This window comes from Polyodon spathula, chromosome 29 (genome assembly GCF_017654505.1).
Source record: "Polyodon spathula isolate WHYD16114869_AA chromosome 29, ASM1765450v1, whole genome shotgun sequence".
Taxonomy (NCBI): Eukaryota; Metazoa; Chordata; class Actinopteri; order Acipenseriformes; family Polyodontidae; genus Polyodon; species Polyodon spathula.
In genome coordinates this window covers 7326730-7349734 of record NC_054562.1, presented here as the reverse complement: position 1 = coordinate 7349734, position 23005 = coordinate 7326730, and the positions used below count along the sequence as shown (strand labels likewise).

The following is a 23005-nucleotide window of genomic DNA, read 5'->3' as shown; positions in this document are numbered from 1 at the left end:
ATCACTGTATTTACTGATGAGGATTCAGCTAAACTTTACGATACTAGATGCTTGGTATTCAGTATTCAGGCTGTTTTTTCTAGTTTTTTATACACTAAAACAAGCCGACGATAATATGATTTCTCCTCCAGGGAAACCTAATGCAGTTTAGGATGTATGTCAGTGTTTGTGTGGACTGAATTAATGGCAGTAAAACAACCCTACAATTTATCAGAAAGAACATCTAATTAATGGAGAACCTCGCAGCAGATAACATCGGCAAAGACCAATATTGGCATCAATCTTTTGTTAGGCAACAGGGGAGTACGTCAGTGATGCTATTCAGATTGCTCTAACACATTTAAGAAGCAATACTTTGAGTGCGATTGCACGCAGCAAATTCACAGTTCAAGTTAATCTTATTTTAGGAGTCAGGCCAACACGTTTAACAAAAATCAAGGTGCTTTCCAAAAACACAGTGGACATCACAAATTAAGCTGCCAGTGTGGATGAGGAGTCATCTCACGCATTGTGTACTTCGTTCCACAAGTCAGTGACAAATCGACTTGCTGTCTTCACTCAAGCAACGGATCATAGAATGCGGTTTTCTGGAAAGAGACAAGAGCAGGTACGCTCAGCATTGTATTTGCTAGCTTTCAGTTCTCCAATAGCATGTGCACTGGTTTATTTTCATGTTTAGAAGGACACTTCAGACAGAACTGCCGGTAGCTCACATTTCAAGCGCCGGATTGCCTATTTATTTATCTAAGGCTAAATATTGTCCGTGTCCACGCCACCATCTAACTGCTACATTACCACCAGCTGTGCAATTTTAACAATTCCTGTGTGGAATTGCTAAAAGTAGAAAGGAAAAACTGAAATGCGATGGCTTAAACACAGCATTGTTGCATACACACTAATTCAATTTTAAAATGTTAGGCTATAGGAGGATACTTAATTTACTAGTTTGGAAAAATGGCCCTTGCCAGCCCCAGAAATGATCCTCGACGAAATGCAATTTAGCCCCAGTAATCAGGACATGAATAACACTGCCTACAAAATGTTTGAAGGGTTTTGGGGTTTGCTATGTTCAGATCAATTTCGTTGGGAGTGAAATGTAAATGGTGCTGTCCTCTGTGCCATCTTGTAGTTTTGTTGTATTCTTTTTTATTGCTTATTGACTTTACCGTGATGAATCAGACATTGATCTAGAGCATTCATACTGTCAAGCTGAATAAAACAGCTCAGCAAATTCAGATGTATCCCAGGCAGCTCCTGAATGCTACTGGTAAAGCCCTAATAAGAAACAGGTTTGCAGTTACCCGCCCTACCTGTCATTTTAACCCCTACTAAAATACAAAGAAGCAATCTCAGAAGTCCCAAGTTTCATCAGCTCGAATGCTGTGGGGTGGGTGGGGATCTGAATCGGTACAGTTTCTGCCCAGAAGGTCCCACTGCCAGCTGAATCTCTTTATACTAGGAGCTCTCCAGCGCGTACCGACAAGGTGCCAGCCCCTAGTGTGCTTTCAGCTCACCGGTAACCTGGCCCGTAAGGTGAGAAGACATAGTCATTGACAATTTTGCCTCCCTAAATTACAGGAGCAAAAGAGTCAATGCTACCTGTGGAATCTCCAGTGACGAATACTGGAACTTTGTACAGCCAGGACACAAGCCTGGCCTCTGCTAGGACAGCACCTTCATGATGATGATAATGATGCTGATGGCGATGATGATGATGATGATGATGATGATGATGACGAAGATGACGACGACGGTGATGATGATGATGACGATGATGACGAAGATGATGATGACAAAGATGATGATGATGATGATGACGATGATGATGATGACAGTGATGATGAAGGGCAACTTGAGTATCCCAAGTATTAGAGAAATGATTTCATTTGCGCTCTCCCACTGGAGTTCCGCATTTGAAACATTTCAAATCCTTTTCAACCGTTGCATCATTTTTTATTTTCAATTTTGCATTCTGGGTCTCAGATGATACATGAACACTTAAAGAGATTTACAACCTGTAGCCCATGCACTTTATTTTCTGTGCCAGGATAAAATAGAAATATGGTAACAGATACTGCATGTTTTTATTTGCAAGTATTCTTCCGAGTCCTTTATTCCCTGGCTCAGTAGCTATGTTACAGCTGGTTCAGAGATTTCAATTACCCAGCTGGTACTGTATTTGTGTTTTGAGATTCCTGATACAATGCAGTCGAACAGCGTTGCTTGTCTGTTGAAGAAAGCCAATGCAGCGGAGCATAAAATTGAAGGCAGTCCTTGTTCAGCAAAGACACATCACTACCTGATCAACAAGCAACAATGAACTCCCACTTGTTATTTTTGTTGGAAATGCACCGAGGAGACAAACCTCAGACAGAATTATATTTTGTTGGAGGTTTTAATTGATTAAGCAACTGAACTCAGTTAAATAATAATGTATTCACTGAAACAGCTGTTGGAGTTTTATTTGACTTTTTGGGGGTAAGAATCCATATTCCAAACCACTCAAGCGGCCCGCATTTCAGAGGTCAGACCAGCAAACTAACATTAAAACCTGCAGAGCCGCACCAGTCATTGCACAAACCTCAAAATATAACTGACATGCAAGACCACTGTGTCAAGTTTCATTCATTGCTGGGTTTTTAATTCAAGGTTACAAATGATATCATGTTTTAATTAACCCACGTTGTTTTCTTTTTCTTTTACTGATTCGATTTGTAAATTTAATCGTTTAAAGTTAAATAAACCATCGTCCAGAATGTCAGGTCAGTGGGCTTCCTCTGATCCCACAACCAAACCAAATCACATCGTTACACAGGACCCTGGTGAGCAAAGGCCAGCCTTGCAAGTATCCTCTGCAGCTTGATGAGGCGAAACAGTTCCTGGCGGTTTTGCCTCACTTACCTGTGAGAGTGACAGAGCCAATGTACTTCCATGGGAACCGCAGTGAAGACCTGCAACTTGGCACAGTCAGGTCACGAACCTGTGCGCTCTCTTGACTACCAAGCAGTTGTGTCTTTACCAGGTGAGCCTTCCTGGGGACCCCTCAAACTGATCCGGGCTCCTTTTCCTTACTAGTTTTACGCAGTTAAAATTGTTTTATTCTTCCCTGTGAATGTGCCTTTGATTTGCTTGGGGACTAATAAATACAGCTGGTAACATGTTTGCCTTTCCTTTCCCCGGATGAAGCCTTTTTGCAACACAGGCATATGGAGTAACCGAGTGAATGCACATTTCCAGGCGGAACTGCATTTCTACAAGGAGCTCCAGGCATCGGCTTAGCTAAGGATGCTACAGCCTCCGTGACACTGGCTGCTGTTGCTCTTAGTATTCAGAGCATTCAGAATTTGGGTAAGGCACAGCAAGGCACAAAAAAGGCAAACTCTGGTGCCCAGCGGGGAGGTAATGGATTGAGGTCAGATATAAAGCCTTTCCTTGACGATCACTGGACGTACTGTTTATCGAAGAAACTAGCTATTCCATTGACAATTTGATTGGTACTGGAAGCATCCTAAAATGATGCAACCTGGCACAGAAACTGGATCCTGGAGTATACTGAATTTAATGCGACTCAGAATGAACCAGCTGTATATCTGGTATTTCTATATGCAAACTGAGCACGTTCACAAAGCTTCTGTACATGGTAATAACTTGAACCCAAGCCAAACTAACACCAAAAAATAAATAATCTTAACTAGTGCCGCATGAAACAATTATTCTACTATTTGGATTAGGTGCTGAGAATCAATGTAGCATCTGAGGGCTCGCTCCAGGGCTTCAGGTGATCCGGTCAATTCCCTACCTCTGTTAGTACTAGTGGCACGCATTGTACCTAAAGAATAATGTTCAATGCAGAATGGAAGGTGGGTATTGGGAACGGATAGATGGTAAAAACTGTCACAATTTGAAACGTGGTCTGGTGTCACCTTTATAGTGCAATTCCTTGTCTACCTTAATTCATCAAAGCAAAACCTTACAACTCTAATCTTTAAATCTGCACGATCTGAAGCAAGCTGGCTTGTTGCAGGAGGGCTTGAGCTGAGATTTTGATATGTAGTGTGTGTCTGTGTGATTGGCAGCCGGAATCAGTATCCTGCAGCACAGCAATGTTGAAGAGATTACTCCTGAGACCCCCTCTCTACAACTTCTGTGCAACGCACTGCAGTGTCAACAACTCCAGGTTCAAGTAGCACACTTCAAATCATCTGCACCATTAGAGCGGCTGTCAAGATGAGAGGCGCCTGACAGCTCAGATATCTTTATTTATTTATTATATTGATTTATTTATAAACCAGGATAAGCATATATACCGCAGTCCTTTAACCCTATATTGCCCATATAAAAAACACTGTAGTACCATCCAGAACCACTTTACTTGGTAACACTTTCCATGAAGTGTCTCTAATTACTGTGTATTTACACAGTAGTTACTTAGTAAATGCATGTGTACTTAACTACAATGTTAGTACGCATAGTTCTAATGTACTTAATGTGTAGATTGTGTTTTGCATGACTGTAAACCTAACCCTAACCCTTTTCTGATACAATTGTGTACTTACAAACATTGTGCAAAATGATGTACTCATTAAGCACAGTGCAATGCATAATAACATTGTAATTATGTGCAAGTGCACATGCATTTACTAAGTAACTACACAGCAATTGGAGACACTTCATGTAAAGTGTTACCGTTTATCAGTGTGTGAAGAACTTGATTTGCAGTAGTATCAAGGGTTATGGAGGATGGAGGGACCCACACACAGGTTTGCAGGCAATCCTTTTATTATTATACTGACACACTGCCAGAGATCATACACCACACAGTCCTTACAGCCCCCTAGTCAATATACACGTTGCACTAGTGTACATACAATAATAAACCTTTGGATGACTTCCATACCTTGCCCACTTCACCAGTCTGTCTCTATCGCTGCCCATGACGTTCTGCTCTCCTGATAGGTCCAGAAGGCGCAGATAAAACACTCTTACAGGTGCAACTAATATCACTGCAAGTGGCAGTGGGTGCTTGGTTTGTTTTTATCGTTTGGGACCGAGTATTCCTCATGATGCCGGCTCTCTTTTGATTGGATAAGCTGGGTGTGTTTAGTGGAGCGTGTGCTGCTGTCTTTCAGGATTGGAGAATGATACTGAGATCTCAACACGTTCCTGGTTGAACATTAAAGTAATGGATTACATGATTAGCGCATTGGAGTTCAAAAATGCTGGGACTTCCTTGTCTCCTATAATTTCTTTTTTTTTTGATTACCCCTGGAGAGCAAGGTGGCGAAGGCTTTCATTTAAAAGGTTTTAATTAAATGGGAGGGGCTGTGGGAATTTAATCAGCCCCAATGTCTTTGCAAGTTGCTAATTGCATCCGCTCGGCTGGGGTATTCCACGCAGATGCTCTGGAGTTTAGTTATATTCCCTCTGGGCGATGTTCTTACTAATTACAAATGTCATTCTGAGTCACACAAAGCAGATGGAAAGGGGAAGGTTCTATTGCGGTCTTCTGCTGTTATCTGTGGGAGACACGGGGGAGCAGTTTGGGGTGAAGGTCATTCAGTATTCCTGATGGAAAACTTTTAATACATTTAGTTGTCAAGTAGAGTTTCCTATTGAGTAACAAATTATATCCAAACCTGGTAACACATGTGTTATATCGCGTGCGCATGTCCAGCGATCTTTTAAAAACTGCACCTGCACAAGCATGGAATAATGCGGGGATACAGAATTACATCTGTCAGAACACTTCGATTTTGAGATACATGCCTCAGTTCGAATGTCAGTGAGCGAAGTATTTCCAGTCAAATCTGTATATGTAAAAAAAAAAAAAAAAAAACTGAAAGACACATAAGCGTTTTGCCCCCCCCTCTTGAGTTCATGCCCCAGGCACATGCCTAGTTTGCCTATACGATACTCCAGCCCTGGGCAGACCATCATAACTGATTATACCTGCCAGTGCTGGTCCTGAACCTGCTGTTACTGTTCACACTGTTCTGGTCTTTAAAACACGGTAAAAGTCACCATACTGGAAAGATAATTTCATACCCTACCCAGTTGCATGTTGGTAAAATAAATGAATCAGTAAATAAAGTGCTGATGTAGTGCTGTTCTGGGAAGGGATAGACGACTCGGATATAAACGATGTCTTTATGGTTATATCGAAAGTCATCAAATAGAAAACTCTGAGAACGGGGAAAGCACACTTTGATTTTGTAAGTAGACCAGTTAAGCTAGTCCATCTGCTAATTACACACAGAGCTGTTATAAAGAAATCACACATTTTGTGGCTTTTTTAAGGGAATGCCTAACCACAGTGCCCTGTTATACAGGCTCTACCAAGGGTAGCCTCGCCCCATTGTAGCTGCCATAGAGCTACAACTGCTCCTTAATACAGATCCATTGCAGTGTTTATATGTGTTTTCACAGAAGATCACTTGGTGATGGCGGACAACAGTACAAACAAACATCAAATATCACAGACAAATCTTGTGATTGCCAGGCCTTCCCATTTCTATAAAGCAGACTCATTAGTACATCAGAAAGCCTTTAGATAAGACTTCTTACTGTTGGTTTTAACTTAGACTACCACTTTAAATTGAAATCTGAAAGAACCCTCGCATGTTTAATAGCATGATTGCAATTACCAGAGGCGTACATTCTTTACATCGTCCGTGATAAAAAGATAATCCAGTGGCTTGCTTGTGCGCAGCTCCGATAAACCTGATCGTTTCAGTTGAAATGGACTGGAAAGCAGACAGGCAGAGCAGTTGAAATCTCCTAATGCGTTTGGACACTGATAAGGAAGGTGGGAGAGGAACTGTGCATTAATGAGTGAGATTGAGGCAGAGAGCTGATTACCAGATGAAAAACCAGATCACATGGACATGGTTAGAATCCAAGCTGTTTAACATTTATGGCTAAAAGAGCCTTAAGAATGACCACAGAGTCTGTAAACAGCCATAATATATATACAACTATATACACACAGCGCTCCAGATAAGCTGCATACTGGCGTTTCATAAACCCTGGGTTAAATAAAGTAAATGAATGAAAAGCAACCAGAACAGCCTTTTCAACGAAGAAATACGAACTAGCAATGGGTGTTTGGGTGAACAAAAACAAAGCATCCCCGGAAACACAACATCAGGGAAACAGCATCACTGATTCAATGTCTTGGTACAAAACCAATGCATTCCTATTGCATTTGTGTTCTTTTCAAAATGGAATTACAGACTGGTGCAAATGCTCTGACATGACGGATGAGGGAGTGTTTTTTGAAGAGGCTCTTATGTCGAGCTGACATGTGCTTGCAGTGATAGCTTTGACTGTAAACCTTATTCTAAAATGAAGCCATTTAAATGTCATTGCTCTGCTTCGTGTTCAGTCCTCAGGGAACTTCAGTTGCAGCTTTAATAAATTCAATACAAACACATCGTGAGCAAAGACAGACAAGACAGAATAGACTCACATTGTCCGTCCGGAGTCTCTTCGCAGGACAGCCCCCGTCGACTGGATGCAGCATGTAAAACAGACGGACTTTGTTGGCATGCTTCCGACTCTAAAGGAAAAGAAATGGACAACGTAAAGGTAATCTGCCTTAGAAATGTGGTTACCCAAATATCAAAATATACATTCCAAAGTCTTTCAAATTGGCTGGGTATAGCATGGGAGAAGCTCCAATGTATGAAAGTGTGTGAGGTCACGTGACCTGTCATGTGATCCACAAGATCTACAGCTATAGCCAAAAGTTTTGCATCACCTAGAATTTTAGGATTTAGACCATATGAACATAATTTAAATCTTTTATTTAATATCACGTAATCAAAGAAACTGCAAATTGATATCGCAGAAGTCTATCCGAACCCATAATAGTAGTATTTCATGTTAGATTTGCATGTTAAATGTCAGATATTTTTTCTCAGTACTGTATATGAAAAACTGCAAAGCGGTACGCAATTCAATATGCTGACTCAACAATATTCAGCAGGTTTCATTCGACTTTATGAAGCAAAATTAGTTCAATTCTATAGGGTGATGATGCAAAACTTTTGGCCATAGCTGTAGACTGGCTGGGTTTCTGTAATGACAATCTGTCATATCCTTTGGATAGTACAGCATTAGACTAAGGAGCAGCATAAAGCTTTAGTGAAACGTCTTCAGCGTTCTTGCTCAAACCGTCTACAAGCCCACCCACAAGTAGCATTGTGCTAACAAGATGAAAGGAAATTGATTCTGTTGTGTGTCGAGCAAAACCCACATTAAGCCCAGACACATTCAACACCACGTACATTGGTGTACACAGTGTAAACTCATTAGCAGATGTGCTCTGTTTTGATAATCACATTACATCTCACACGGACCCTTGTAAAAAGGTTCCCCTAGTAAAAACACAGCAGTGTAATAAATCACAGTGAAAGCATATTAACGCATAGTTAAGCATTGTAAAGAACAGAGGTATGGTAAAGCATATTAAACATGGCAAACCAGGGTAAAGTATGGAACTTGCATTGTATAACCATGGGGAAAGCATGCTTCCTTCCCTTAACCCATGCCTCACTGAGAAAGCTGGAACTGTGGATTATGGCGTGCTATAATATCAGCGAGACTGGATAACTGCACTACTGTATATCTATGAACAAGCTAGAGGCTATCTGTGTCATTCCTGTGTCCTTCCTGTTACTGTAATTGCTGGTAATCTAGAATCTCGCTTACAGGACAAGTGACATGCAATCTCAATATTTAGCATGGCACTGGATAGCTCCCTGTGCTTAATCTTCCACTGTTCATTTTCTTTCAAACAGGATTTTGACCCTCGCTCAATTCCATATCTTGCTCCCCTTGCTGTACGCGGTGGTGTTAAGTCTGCAGACTCTTTAACAAAATTTAAGACACAGCTTTTTTATATTTGCAAATTGACTTCTACCCGATGGTTACAATCCCCACACCACATTTATAAAAAAAAAAAAAAAAAAAAAAAAAAAAATAAATATATATATATATATATATATATATATATATATATATATATATATATATATATATATATATATATATATATATATATATATATATGAATTTAATTTTATTTTAATGATGCCTTTTTTTTCTTACTATGATAAAAGGTTTAAAACAAAGGATTTTAAAATATTGTGATCAAAGCTTGGCCTCATGAGTTTTTCTGCAACCAGCTCAATCAAGACTATTTTGTTATTTTTATTCTAGGATTACAAAAGCACTCACGAGATATCACAGTGTTTTAATAATCCAGTCTTTACTGAGAACGACTGTAAGGCTGCTTGCATGAAGTGCAGTAACATTGCTGTGCAATTAATGTTGATTGACACACAATGAAACACAAAATCTGTCAAGAGATGATCTTTTTCTGTCATGCTGTGTTTTGGTAAAAGCAGTGCGTAAACCAAAGCTATCCGGTTATAAAAATAGAGCCGGTATTTCCATCCACAAATCCTGAGCCATTAATCAATTGCCTCTTTTCAAAGTTTACCACAGTAAATCTGCCCATTCATTTTGCAGCTTCTCCTATGGTATTACTCTGTATTTACTCTGTATATCTACCCTGGTTCGCCATGTCTTTCAATTTGCTTTAACATACCTCTCGGTATGTACAGTGCTTGCCTATGCTTTGCCGTGCGTTATTAATCTTTGCTGTGCTTTTACTGTGGGAAACAGAGGGGGAGGCTACCAAAACTTCTGAGTCTCTGTTTCATCTCGAGAACATAATAGCCTTGGGTCTAAAATACCACCTGGTGCATACAGTATAACCTTAACAAAAAACAATATAATATGCCTCATAGAATATAAAATTACCAAAGTAGACAGCACACCCCTTACACAACAGATACGCACCTGAAAAGGTGCACAGCGTTATACTCAGAAAGTGACGTTTTTGGCTGTATTGAACTACATTAGATAGACCTAGTTGAGACTTTAAGTACATTCTGTTGCCACGGGGACATTCTCATTCTAAGCAACTGACAACCAAGCATAGTGGGATCATTAGGCAAAATCAATACGCACCTCTAAAGCAGCAAACCATGTCATGAGGTGAGCCTCGGGTTTTACAAAAACAAAAAAACAAAAACAAAAAAAACAGCTGAACTGACAGCACATGTGTTTGTCTTTGTAATTAATTAAGACCTGAAATTAGTGCTTGCGATTCTGCACATGCTTCTGTAACATTTCCTCACTGTCCCCTCGGGTGATACTGCTCTGACCAGCTAAACTCAGATGTACTGACAGATAAGAAATGGGATGTGGTCTAAATGCAAATGAATATTGGTTGAAAAGGATTGTTCACTGAAGACAGCAAACCTGAGTATAAGCCAGTCCAGCTCTGGCCAAACAATTTGCATCACCCTATGGAATGAACTAATTTAGCTTCATGAAGTCGAATGAAACCTGCTGAATAACGTTAATGCTAACATACTGAATTACAAACCACTTTGTAGGTTTCCATATAATAAAGGGGCATACAAAACAGAAAACAGGAGGCACTTTTTTAACAGAGAATTGTGAGGGTCTGGAACCAACTCCCCAGTAATGTTGTTGAAGCCGACACCCTGGGATCCTTCAAGAAGCTGCTTGATGAGATTCTGGGATCAATAAGCTACTAACAACCAAACGAGCAAGATGGGCTGGAGGGCCTCCTCCCGTTTGTAACCTTTCTTATGTTCTTATGTTCATATTCATCTGTTACTTCACGCAGATGCAACCAACCACAAACTACTCTCTTTTACAAGGTTACTCTAGTTAATTGTTTCCCATAGGTCTCCCTTCCCATACTTTCTAGCACATCCTATATCATTAATTCAACATCCTACGCCCAAGGCCACGTGGGTTGTTGCCTTAGCAACTGCTTTTATGCCAAAGTCACTTTCAGGAAACTGGTTTTCTACCATTCACTCTAATCATTAACGTTTCCGTACAACGGAATAAAAAGGGCTATTGCATTCTTACCTTCAGAGATTTTTCAAAATGAAAAATTCAATTGCCTGTAACACAGTTTGATAAGTTTTATTCTGTAGGCACCATCAGTACTGGCATTCCTCAGGGAGTTTATTATTTGAGTTTTGAAACTTTATAAAAACTTCCTTCCCCAGGGAAAGCAGTCTGAAAACTTTCTAAACTGCGTCAATAGTTTTCCTTACTAAAATAGGAACTATTAAAACAGAATTTTGTACAGCAGAATTTTTTTTTTATTTGCCAGCTCCACAGATATACGGAGGAGAATGGGGGTCAGTAGTTCAGCTCTCAAGGGGGGGGGGGGGGGGGGGGGGGAGGATTTGCAGATGCAACCAAATATTCCAAATGCCAGAAAAGAAAAAAATGTGCTGTATCACAAAACTAGCTGCAAACTCATTAACCTTTCATGTCTCTCTCCTCCTGAAGCCTGGGGTCGAATCCCCTGTAAGTAAGGGAAATTAATTTGTGTTTTTGGTCCCAAAAGTAGTTCCCCAAACCACCCTACAATAGGCCTAAGACAGAATTTAATGGGTTGTTTAGGTAAGTATTAACTCTTTGCGGTCCTATGTTACAGTTTGCCCTTTCCGGTGTGATGTCGGACTGTCCGACATCATCAAAAAGACATTAAGCTCAGGTCTCTAGTCCTTTTTTCCCTCTGGAAAAAGCCGAGAAAACCTTTCAATGGCCAAGTGAGACCAAGAGAAGCTGAATCTCAGCAATGCACATAGCCCCTGCACCACAGAGATAACCCAGACACAATCAAAGAAGATAGCTGCTTCCGCATCCAGCGCTCAAAGAATATCACGGACATTTGCAGAGCTTTTTGAGATGTTATAGTAATAAAATAATGACTTGGATCCCATTATTGAGGAGTTTGGTGATATAACGAGTGATCAGGTGATGATTTATCAGTATATATACCTTCTGGCACTTGTGTCAGGTTAAATCAGTAACAGGCTGGCTGCCCATGGTGGCCCTATGGCCCATTTTCAGTGAGACGGTTTCATGCATAGCTACCAGTGCTAGCCCTCACCAGGGTTATCTGTATGACACCCACCCTGGATCACCTCTTCTTTGCAACAGATTCAGCAAGCCTGTTTCCACATGGCTGGCTGACAGAAATCACTGCCAAGACCCTGGAGACTGGTGTGCAATGGGGTCTCACTGGCAATGCTGCCGCTGAGACCTTTGAGCAATACAGGCACTGTACTGTACAAAAGTAAGATCCTCCTGCTAATGCCCTTGAAACTGTCTGGCATAGGATGCAAAGTGACAGCTGTACCCCGGGATAAGATCTGATAGAAATTACCATATACTTGCTTTTAGCAAAACTGGGTTACGCAGAGTTGTCAGCAAAGCGCTTGTTAATTACATTAATGTTCTGCTCGGAACGACGTCTTGTCCCTAGGATGGCACATTGAGTTGAGTCACCAGAATGAAAACAGACAGGGGTGGACGCATTTGAAGGTTGATATCATTACCGTAAAGGAAAGCGAGAAACTTAGCAAGCGAGCGCTCCTGGGCAGGCACTAAGGAGATGCTTTCAGAATCCATAAAGTGCTTTGTGGGAATCACACTGTGGGAGATCTGGCAGACTGTCAGAAATTCACAGGTTTGGTTTAAGATAAACACTTTGAATTAGATGCAGTGTTTTCTTGTTGCATACAAATGGCATATTATAAGATGTGCTCACCTACACCATATCAGTACCAGACAGCTGGCTTATCAGCACCACTGTACTCTGCAAGAAGTCGGCTCAGCTGTGCTATGAAATGTCTTGGGTCCACTGTGCTGAAATGCAACACCCAATCAGAAATGACTGACCCGTATAATTACTCACCAGTAGGTGATATGACTGATTTGCCACCTGCCCCTCCCTACCGACCTTTATGTGACCCCTGTGGGGGGTCATAACCCCTGCTTACTGTGCTTGAGCATTCTAATTATGCTAAAAGATTTAGTAGATGAATAGCAATGACTGCATCGTGGTTTTCCATAGGGTCTGGAATTGAAAATCCTGCAACATCCTGTTGGGCAGGTTGGTAGCGCAGTGTAATTACGGGGTTACAATGTATAGAACCGATTTGTTTTAGTTTTCCAGTTAGGGCCAAAACGTTTACATGCTAGCAATTTCTGCAATCAAGCAACTGCTGTATCAACACTGAACTGATCATACTTATTACAGTAATCCAAGCAGTATTAAGTTTGTATATATTAGGGAATACATGTCGGAGATCTGCAGTAAAATACAATCACTAACTGTCTATTGCAGGAGCATCGGAAAGCATTCATGTTCCAGCCTCCCTACAGCCTCTCCAATTGTCAAACTCGTCATCAAGCAGCTTGCGACAGCAGGGGTAGAAGTCTGACACAAGTAACGACGGTTTGCTGAAATTACAGACGTGACGGAAAACCGGATTCAATGCAGCTGACAAATCATTCACGCTCAGTATTTTTTTTTTCCCTTCCCCGCAGCATGCTGCGGAAAACTAAATAAATCAAATGACGGCAAAAATGAAATGAAGTGAACCGGGCACAACTGCACTGTGAAGGTTACTTTCAGTCTCCAGCCAGCATTAAAGCAAGCTGTTTGTTACTGTAGCTTTCGAAAGGTGCGCTGATGCATTCAAACACTATATCTGTGAAAATACTGCCCTTTGGTCTTTTTGTCTTTGGCGCCCAATGTCACATTTTATTCTGCACTGAAATGCATGTTAATCATTATAAAATGAATGTCCATGGCAATGCGGACGTGGCATTTACAGTAACATTACAGTACTATTAAATACCCAGAGGTGTTTTTAAACTTTACTGTAAGGGATGTCGCTTGGGATACAAGACCAGCTCTCTCTCTTATTTAGCATACATAAAGATCACCATAGATTTTAGCACTGAAATACACATGTCAATAACCTCTGCTAATAACACTAATGTGGAAGGATTTTCAATCAGATAAATATTCATGTGATGAGGAAAATGTGCCTAATCCTAAAATAATATTTATCACAGCAAAGGAAAATTACAAAGAAACCTGGTATTTCTGATTCAGAAGTGCGACTCTTAATTCTAGTTATATGCATGCAGGAGAATCAGGCTAACCCATTGCTTATTTAACTCCTGATAACTAAGTGTTGGAGTTAATCCAAAAATCCTGGGCTGCTTTCTAATACGCATTTCCTATTCCTTTTCAAACAACGTTCTGCCAGGGACCCACTATCTTGAGACTGGAGTCTCATTTCCAACTGTTTGATCTCCATCTGATAGAAAGAGATGGGATTTTCAAGTTGCTTGGCACCAGCTTAATACAAGAGTCATGAAAACAAAAACAAATCTGGTTTAGTCCACTTTTTTATGTAACGAGAAATGCGTCTGTAAATCTGGGGCACCACCAGATCCACGTGCAGTCCACGACCTGCAACCAGGCGTTCCACTAAAGTCAAAGATCACCTGTATCAGGTTTTTGTATAATTGCTAACCTCCAATACTTCCTTGACAGTTCAATATATTCACAGCCTTGGTGTTCATGCCTGTATTAACTTATTTTAAGTATGGAAAACTTTCTTGGAAAAAAGATTCCTATTGCATAGCAGTTTGGATTCCAGATTTTAATACGAGCTTGATTAGCCACAGAGTACAGGTAACAAGCTTAGGTGTGTCTTATTAAACTCATAGTAAAACCAGGAATGCTATTCAATGGGAGTCTAATGTCCATCCCCGCACAACGAAATTAGTTTATCCCTACAACTGTATACTAATCTGCAATAAAAGTCCCCTCTGTGTCAAACAGAAGCTACTGTGCAAATGCAGGAACATTTTCACAATCCTCACCAATTTCAACATTAATACTGAAATTAACACAGCGCTCCAGGCTGGGCTGATACCCTGTTCCGGGTTTCTTCTATCAAGTATCTCCGGGAAAGCCGAGTGTCCTCACCTCATAGTGGGCGACTCTCTGGGACTCGGAGATAAGCTGGGCGCTGCACACTTTGCAGTAGCTGTCAGTAAACAGTTCCTGCTCCACTTCTGTAGACTTCATCTGTGGAGAGAGAGAGAGAGAGAGAGAGAGAGAGAGAGGAAAAGCAAACCATACTTAAGGGGTTTCGTTTTGAAGAGATCGCCTCGCTGCGCCAGTCAAGACACCTGTGCATTGATATACAGGACAGCAGGAAGCACCCTGACAAAGCCCAGTCAGAGTTAAAGAGGTAGACAGAGAGGAGAAACACTGCCATGACTCAGGGGGGAAATCTAGCTGCCACAGCTGTTCCAGTTGTTGGAATGCAATGACTGTATGCACCAGAGGTGGCTGAGCTGCATGAGGTTCCCAGTGAAATGCTGGGTGAAGCACACTTTGCTGCTGGAACAAATTGAAGAAAGAATAATAAACGAAAAGAGAAAAAGTAAAAATAAGCACAATGAGTTTATTGTTTGTGTTCTCTGTATCGATTCATGTTTATTATTCTTTTTTCTGTCCTCTCTCTCTCTCCTGTTTCTTTGAGCCTGCATGCTCACTGCAAGGACATTTCATCACTTGATGACCTTGGACACTGCCCGCTGGTGCGTGCGTATTTCACCTCGAGTGAAAGCCGGATGTGCAGTTGAAAGTGAATTTCATCATTCTGAATGAAGCGCTTGTTCGTTTCGTGGAGACAACGGCATTGAGCAATCCGTCAACGAGTAATAAACGAAAGTATGAGGCTTTAAGACAGAATGGAAGAGTTTGCTTTCAGCGAAAACAGCGTCAAACCTGTGTCTCATCAGCAACAAATCGCTTCCACTATGTAGTCTCTAAGAGGCAAGCAACCTCAAATCACAACACTTTTTCAACTGAATGTCCCCCTGGATCAGACCTGAGGAGAAACGAGCTGGGTTCTTTAAAAGCACGCCTCAGCAGTCAGCAGTCCTTTTGGCGTTCAGTAAAGAAGCTGATGCAACGACTTAAGCAAGTTTTGGGTGGCATGTTTAAGGCTCTTCGTTTTCGGGTTCTATTTTTGGTCACGTGATGCCCCTTTAACACTATATCGTGCTGGCTCAGTTTCTTAATTAAACTCTTTAAAAAGTGTTGATTGTGAAACAAGATCACTTTCGTTTTTCCTCCCGTAACTTCAATGAGACGACGATTCTGTTTCATTGATAAATTGAAAAAAAAACAAAAGGTAACAAAGAACACAAAAAGCGAGTTCAGTTAAATTGCCTTTCCTGGATTTTAAATATGAATGATTGCAAAAATGTTAGAACCTGTTTTGCAAATAACAGTTTCTGCTTAATTACGATTTAATTAAATCAATCTAACTTCACCGGCTGTTTGCGGTCAGTTTGAATTTAAAATAAGTAGCTTGCCTTTTTTTACATTATCAATAAAACAGAATCACAGTCTCATTCAAGTTACGGGAGAAAAAAACCCAAGTGAACTTGTTTCACAATCAAAACTTTTCCAAGAGTTTAACTGAACGGAGTCTGACCTCATTATGTGGAAAAATAAACCCCTCTCGGAAGCAGTAGAGGTGGAAATCAAAAAAAAAAAATTCTGCCATCATGGCAAAGCTTTAGTCTAATAACGTGCAAAGGAAAGTTTTTGTTTTATTTATGTGAGGTTCCAAATAGGACACCAGGGCAATTGGGCATGTATTGATCGATTTAATTGAGGCAAAAAAACCCTGCGAAAAAATCAATATCCTATTACAAACTGTCTTTACTAGTTGAGCATCTATATTGCAACAGGATTTTTTTTCTGACATATCCAACGAGAACTGAGAAAACCGGGCTGAAATCTATACAGTACTTTGCAGGCTTGCTTGTGAGTCTTTAGGAGTCTTTTCAGAAACCTTTCATTAAGCATACTAGACATTTTAAATTCATCCAATGCTTGATCCCTTATAAACGTTTCCCATGGTATTTTTGCATGGTGGTTTTTTTTCAGGTTTACCCATGCCTTTCCATTGCCATGCATTTACTATAGTTTAACCTGGTTTGTTATATTTATTACCATACTTTTATAAGGGAATGTCCTGGGAGGATTTGTGATAAAGACATTTGTGCGGGACAATTGCAAAGACTAACACAAGACTAACTTAACAGACACCAATCTTAATACAGCTGTCCCTAATGATGTAATCAAGGTGGTAAAAAAATAAAATCAGAATAGCATTCGCAGCTAATGTACTCCTAATTGCATACAAACTCTGACCCCTTTCAGAGTTGCAGAGCTATAGTGCAGCTAAATCCCTCTCTGGAAGCTAACAAGTCTTTTTTATGAGAGCAGCAGTGTTGTGCGGCAGTGCCTCTTTATTGAAGCTGGGTTTTGCACGCCAAGCTTTGCAATTTAGCTACAGGGCAAACCTAAACAAAGTCATTAGCAGAAGAGGGCATCAATGTGTCCGTATGGCAGTTTAGACAAGTGCTTTGTATGAAGGGGCAAGCATATTAACTACTGCTGCTGACATGTGAAATTACAACGCGTAGACTGGTGAAAGCACCAGCCTGAAACGATCAGGGTTTTTTTTCTTCAATAAGCAGAAAGTATGATTGACAGTGAAAGCATTTAAAAGGTATGGAAAAATAATGACAAAGCTTGGGAAATGCACAGTCTAATAATAGGTAAAGTATAGCGAACTGCAAAATCACAGCAACAACAATTAGAAACACAGTTTTCACATATTTTCCCCCTGGTTATGATATGGATTTACCGTAGTTATAAGATGCACTCACCATAGTTTACCATAGTTTGCCATGTTTTTAATATGCTTTATTACACTTTGCTATGCATTTACTACAAGACACACAATTTTTCAACAAGGACATATTAAAGGTTTATAAGGGTTCACAGTGAACACAAAGCTTTAACCCTAATCACTACTTCACGGGCCATAAGCACTGATCCATAATCAATCACGTCGATATTGGTAATACCTGTTCGGCTGGATCTTACTGCCTTTACTATAATGCTGTGTTATTGTGCTTTATGACTGGAAAGAGACCACCATAAAGGTCATTACAGAGTCGCAATTCAAAGCATGTTGGTTTGCTGCGGATGGAAACAAACGGGACTGATTTCAAATTGACTTCATCTCTGCCCTCAGTGGGAACAGTTCATTCATTCCAATAATACAAGCATCAGTGCCCTTTACTCTATGGATCTGTGCTATTCAATCAATGGATGAGGATTGCACACAGAGTGCAAAAAACTGATCAATACTGGACTGGTATTATAATGTGCTAAAATCGCTAAAAACTGTGAAAGAATACAAAATATCAAAAAATAATAAAAGCGACATCACCTTCTTAGACACAACTCTAGACATTAGATTTCTGACACTTGTGTGTGGTCAGTTCAAATACTAACTTTCCAATACAGAAAAAAAAGAAGCAGCAGCCTACCACAACTCAATGTAGAATTTAAATGTGTTGATTAATACAAGTTGTATCTGTAAAAGCAATGCCAGCATTTTCTGATGTTCAGTCCATAAGATCAAATTGGTTTACAGCTGCATTGGTATTCTCTACAGTAACAGATGAATGGTCCCACTGTATTCCAGCTACTGTACGCCCGTTCTGGATGATCTCCAATCAGTGGCTGGCAGTGGCACTACAATGGCAATGCAATGGATCTGCACCGAGGGGCAATGGTAAAGCACAAAGCTATTGGGATGAGACTGACATCGGCAGAATGATACCACAGTGCAAAGGAGACCAAGTGTGGCTGCTTGACACTTGAAACGAGCTATACAAATCTGCAGACATGTCCTGACCATGTGGGGTCACCCAGCTGTTATTTTGCATGCACACACGCACACAACGCCTACCCTGGGACCCACTTGACCATCACCATCATCAACCACAAATAAAGGGAACACCTCCCCATGTGTTATATCTAAAGTCTTCCTTTAATTGCATTGTCTTTGGTCCCTGATCCCATCAGTACTAATAAAATGCCCCAGACTCCCCCTTTGTACTCCGGGCACACCTGTGGGTTATACAGGTCAACAGATTTGAATCTGCCAGGACTTCACATTTCAAAGATACTGTCCACCAGAGCGCCTGCTGGCCTGCACGGCAATCAAACTCTATGATCTGTGTGGCTTCTCTGTTGCAGAAGTGTGCTAATGAGATGCTGCTGATCGTGTCTTTGAAAACTCGTGTTTTCCTTATGGTCTAGTAAAATTACATGTAACACGATAAAAACGTGCATCGTGTACATGCACGACACAGTATCACGGTTTTGCAGCCTCCGCAATTAGTTGCGTGAAAATGGATGTGTCCAGCCAGATATAAATGCCACGTGATTGGCAACTGACGTCTTCTTGGTTCTTAGCGTGCAATGCAGCAGTTCTTATATTGGATTTAAAAAACTCCAAACTTATACAGACAGCACGCTTCAAATCATTTTCATTGCATATAGCTGGTTATGACAAAAACACGCTCCCTCGTTACAGTGCTGTGGTAGAAAAAAAAAACAAAAAACATGCTAGTTTAACCGTGTTTAATGATAAGTGATATTTAGACGTACCTGTAATTCCAAACTGTAGTCCTGGTACAGGTAAGTAGGGAACACCTTTAACTGATGCTGCACTTGGAGGGAGACGGTATAATCCATTTACTAGCGAGGCAGACTGCTTGCTGCTGCTGAGAGATTCTTTCTCCAGATGCCAGTGGTACTGTAGTAACATCGGATGCTGCTCCCCGCCTCTCTCGCTGCTCTTTGGCTGGTGGGTAGTAGTACACAAAACGCCCACTTCTCCTCTCAAACAAGGTTTCTGGCGTTGCTAGCAGCAGCAGCCTGACAGGTCGCTTATTGCTAACAGAGCACCTGCTGCAACAAGTAACATCGTCGTGCGCCACTGGGATGAAAAAAAAGAAAAAAAAAATACAATGCAAACAAGCGAAAATGAATGTATGCACAGTCGTAATGATAAGCACAACAGTATAGTGTAATCATACAGTACGTTTCCAGCTGCACACACACACACACACACACACACGCACACACTGCCTACCGGTATTTAATGCAATAACATTCATTGAATCCATACCGTACCGTGCAAACACCGTATGGCTATGCTGTACAACTTTTGGAGACGTGCTGTATCCGCTACACTAAAAGGGATTGATACAAAGTGAGTATGACGTGAGACTTCTAGTCAAAAGCGTTTTAATTTTAATTATATTATTGTAATCACGGTCTACCGCCACTGGTGTTCAGTTTTCCGCAGGAAATGTATACTCTTTGTGAAATCAGACTGTGTTGATATTCCAGTTTGATTACATATCCCAAATGTTACTACAGTGCTTTGAGAGCCAAATGTGCAATACCTGTATTTTCCTCACTGGCATTTCTGTGGGCTTTGAGGAAACATAGTTCTAATATTTTTCAGCTTTATTGCAAGACAACATTTTAAATAAATGTATAACAACATTAACAATCTTCATTTTTATACAACGCCTTTCATAATGGACCACCACCACAAAGCGCTTTACAAGATACAAGACTAGCGTGTGAGACTATGCATCAGCTGCAGAGTCACTTACAACAACGCCTCACCCGAAAGACAGAGCACAAGGAGGTTCAATGAACTGGGGACCACCTGGTTATAAGCCTGTTTTTTTAACCACTGAACCACACAGTATTGGGCTAAATGCACAATAAAATATATGTCACAGATCATTGAGAATGACTGTATACAACAGCGACAAATGCCAGACCATTTAGCTGCTCAAGTGGTCAGCCTGCAGTCCCTAAATATAGTAAAGCCTGCCCTATGGATGCCTAGTTTAATGTAACAAATAACAACACACAGCTGGATTGTTCAGATATCGTCATTCAGAGAATAGACACTTTACTCAATTCAATACAGTGCTTCATCAACCCAACTAGGGTTTACTGCGTGAACCTGAACTAACACTTTTACAGAGCGCGCGTCTTGGCCCGGGGTTATTCAGAATCAGCGTGAAACATCCCAATTCCCTTTTCTGTCAGTCACTCTGCGGGATAGACGTGAACACTGGCAGCTGAAACAGAATAGACAGGAGCGAAAACAAGCCGAGGAGATGAGAAAGGGAGACAAGGTCCTCCGACTGACTGACATGAAAGAAGAGACGGTTGAAGAGAGGAGGCGAGAAGAGGAAGGCATCATTAGATAAATGGAGAGCGAGGTATCCCGAGGCAGGGGGGCACAGCGTACACAGTCATACGTATCTCTTCTCTTAAACATGCTTCCACATATCCTCGACTGAGGGACTGAGGCATGCTTGCCGATTTGTTCATTCAATATTTTGTCACAGAAACAACCAAAAGGGTGGAATTCCTTCATCCCGTGCTAGAAACAGTGTTGCAGTGCTGCTGTGACTGAACTTACAGTGCCATCTTGTGGTGTTTCTGCTGTACTGCATGGTAGGATCTGTAAACTCTAAGTGGAAAGTATAATATGTGTAAATTAAATATTTAAGGACCGAATAGAGAATCTAAAATTATGCTGTTCCGCTGAATCTTCTTTCAAGATAACGACTGCATATAAACAGGCATGTGTCAGAACTATAATGTGAGAAGAACTAGGTTCAAAAGAGTGTGCTATTCACAAAAAATACATTTCTGTACAATTGCCAGAAAAAACAAAACTTGATTCAAAGTAGCAGATCAGTAGATGGCGCCAGCTCTTACTTCTATAAAGAGTGAGTGGTCTAGCCGACACTGTGTCTATCTGTGGCAGGCTACAACTAGAACTGAAGAGCAGCTTAAGAAAAAAAGAAAAAAGAAAAAAAAAAGATTTTTTTTTTTTTTTATAAATAGGAACGGCTTAAAATATTTAGTATAAATTAATCTTTTTTTCAAAGGGAGAAAAAAATAACATCTATAAAAACTAGAAATAAAGATTCTCAGGTATTTTATATTTTTTAAATACATGTCAAGAAGGTTAGATTTCTTTTTTTTTAACTTAATTGAACTATCCCAGGTTATATATATATATATATATATATATATATATATATATATATATATATATATATATATATATATATATATATATATATGTAGATAGATAGATAGATAGATAGATAGATAGATAGATAGATTGTGTGTGTTCTAGAGCCAAACATTTCATTTGTAGATGCAACCTTTCTGCAATGTCACGTGTCACTGTTTATAGCACGGGACATTGCAGAGAATGAAAGAAGACAAGCATTCTTTGGTAGAAACTGTCATTTTATTGATAATAATGAAAACAGCGTTGCTGTAGGGCTGGGGCTGTTCTGTTGTATGTTCAACGGCGGACCAAAATAGTGGAGAATCATGACTTCCTCTGACCTTGAGTACAATTGAAACCTTGTAAACAGTTGACCCTGTCGACAGCATAAAATGAAAGGCACTTCCGAGAAGGTCGCTGGCTATTTAATTTTAATAGAATGAATACCTTCCAGAATCAGCTATCCTTTTATATATACTCATGTGCATGCGTCCTGGCTGTGCAAAACAAGTTACATGTTAAGCATAATGCCCAAGCATGGTCACTATAGGTCACTATTTGTCTTACAGAGTCCATTTACATATTAAACCTATAGGAATCATTTATATTTTCTGAATAGTTCATTGATATCCTTTGTTTTGATATAATTCTCCATTGCTGTTTCTTCTCAGATCCTCACTAACTACTGTGCTGATTCTCCTACTTCAACTTCAAAGTATTTATCGGCAGATATTAAACAAATCCATTCACTGATGTGTCGATTTCAAAATGAGACAAGCCATCCTTCCCTCACCTTTGCAACCAAATACCAATTAATGGTAATTAACTTCCGCGATGAGTGTTTTAAAAGCTGATTGAACGTTCCCTGTCACCCGGGACGCTGACACGCAAACTGACAATGAAAATAATGCCAACGGCAGCGCCTTTTGGGTATGAGAGGCAAATGTGCTTACGATCGGCTTTTATTGAACCAGCTATTCGACCTGCATTAGGGCACTTGAGCCAAACTACCAGCTCTGACCAAGATAGATAGAATCTATTTACTGATCCTTATTCCTGACCATTCA

The 23005-nt window shown here is 40.4% G+C and overlaps 1 protein-coding gene across 1 annotated transcript in view; it reads right to left on the bottom strand.

Annotated features, from left to right (window-relative positions):
• Positions 1-19609, bottom strand: part of LOC121302247 (zinc finger matrin-type protein 4-like) — a 40315-nt gene extending 20706 nt beyond the window's left edge. Inside the window, exons 1-3 of the mRNA XM_041232087.1 lie at positions 19487-19609; positions 14918-15019; positions 7469-7558 (exon numbers count right to left, since the gene is read on the bottom strand). Coding sequence (XP_041088021.1) covers positions 7469-7558; positions 14918-15019; positions 19487-19573 — 279 coding nt within the window. The 5' untranslated portion in view covers positions 19574-19609. The remainder of the gene's footprint in view (positions 1-7468; positions 7559-14917; positions 15020-19486) is intronic.
• Positions 19610-23005: the final 3396 nt, after the last annotated feature.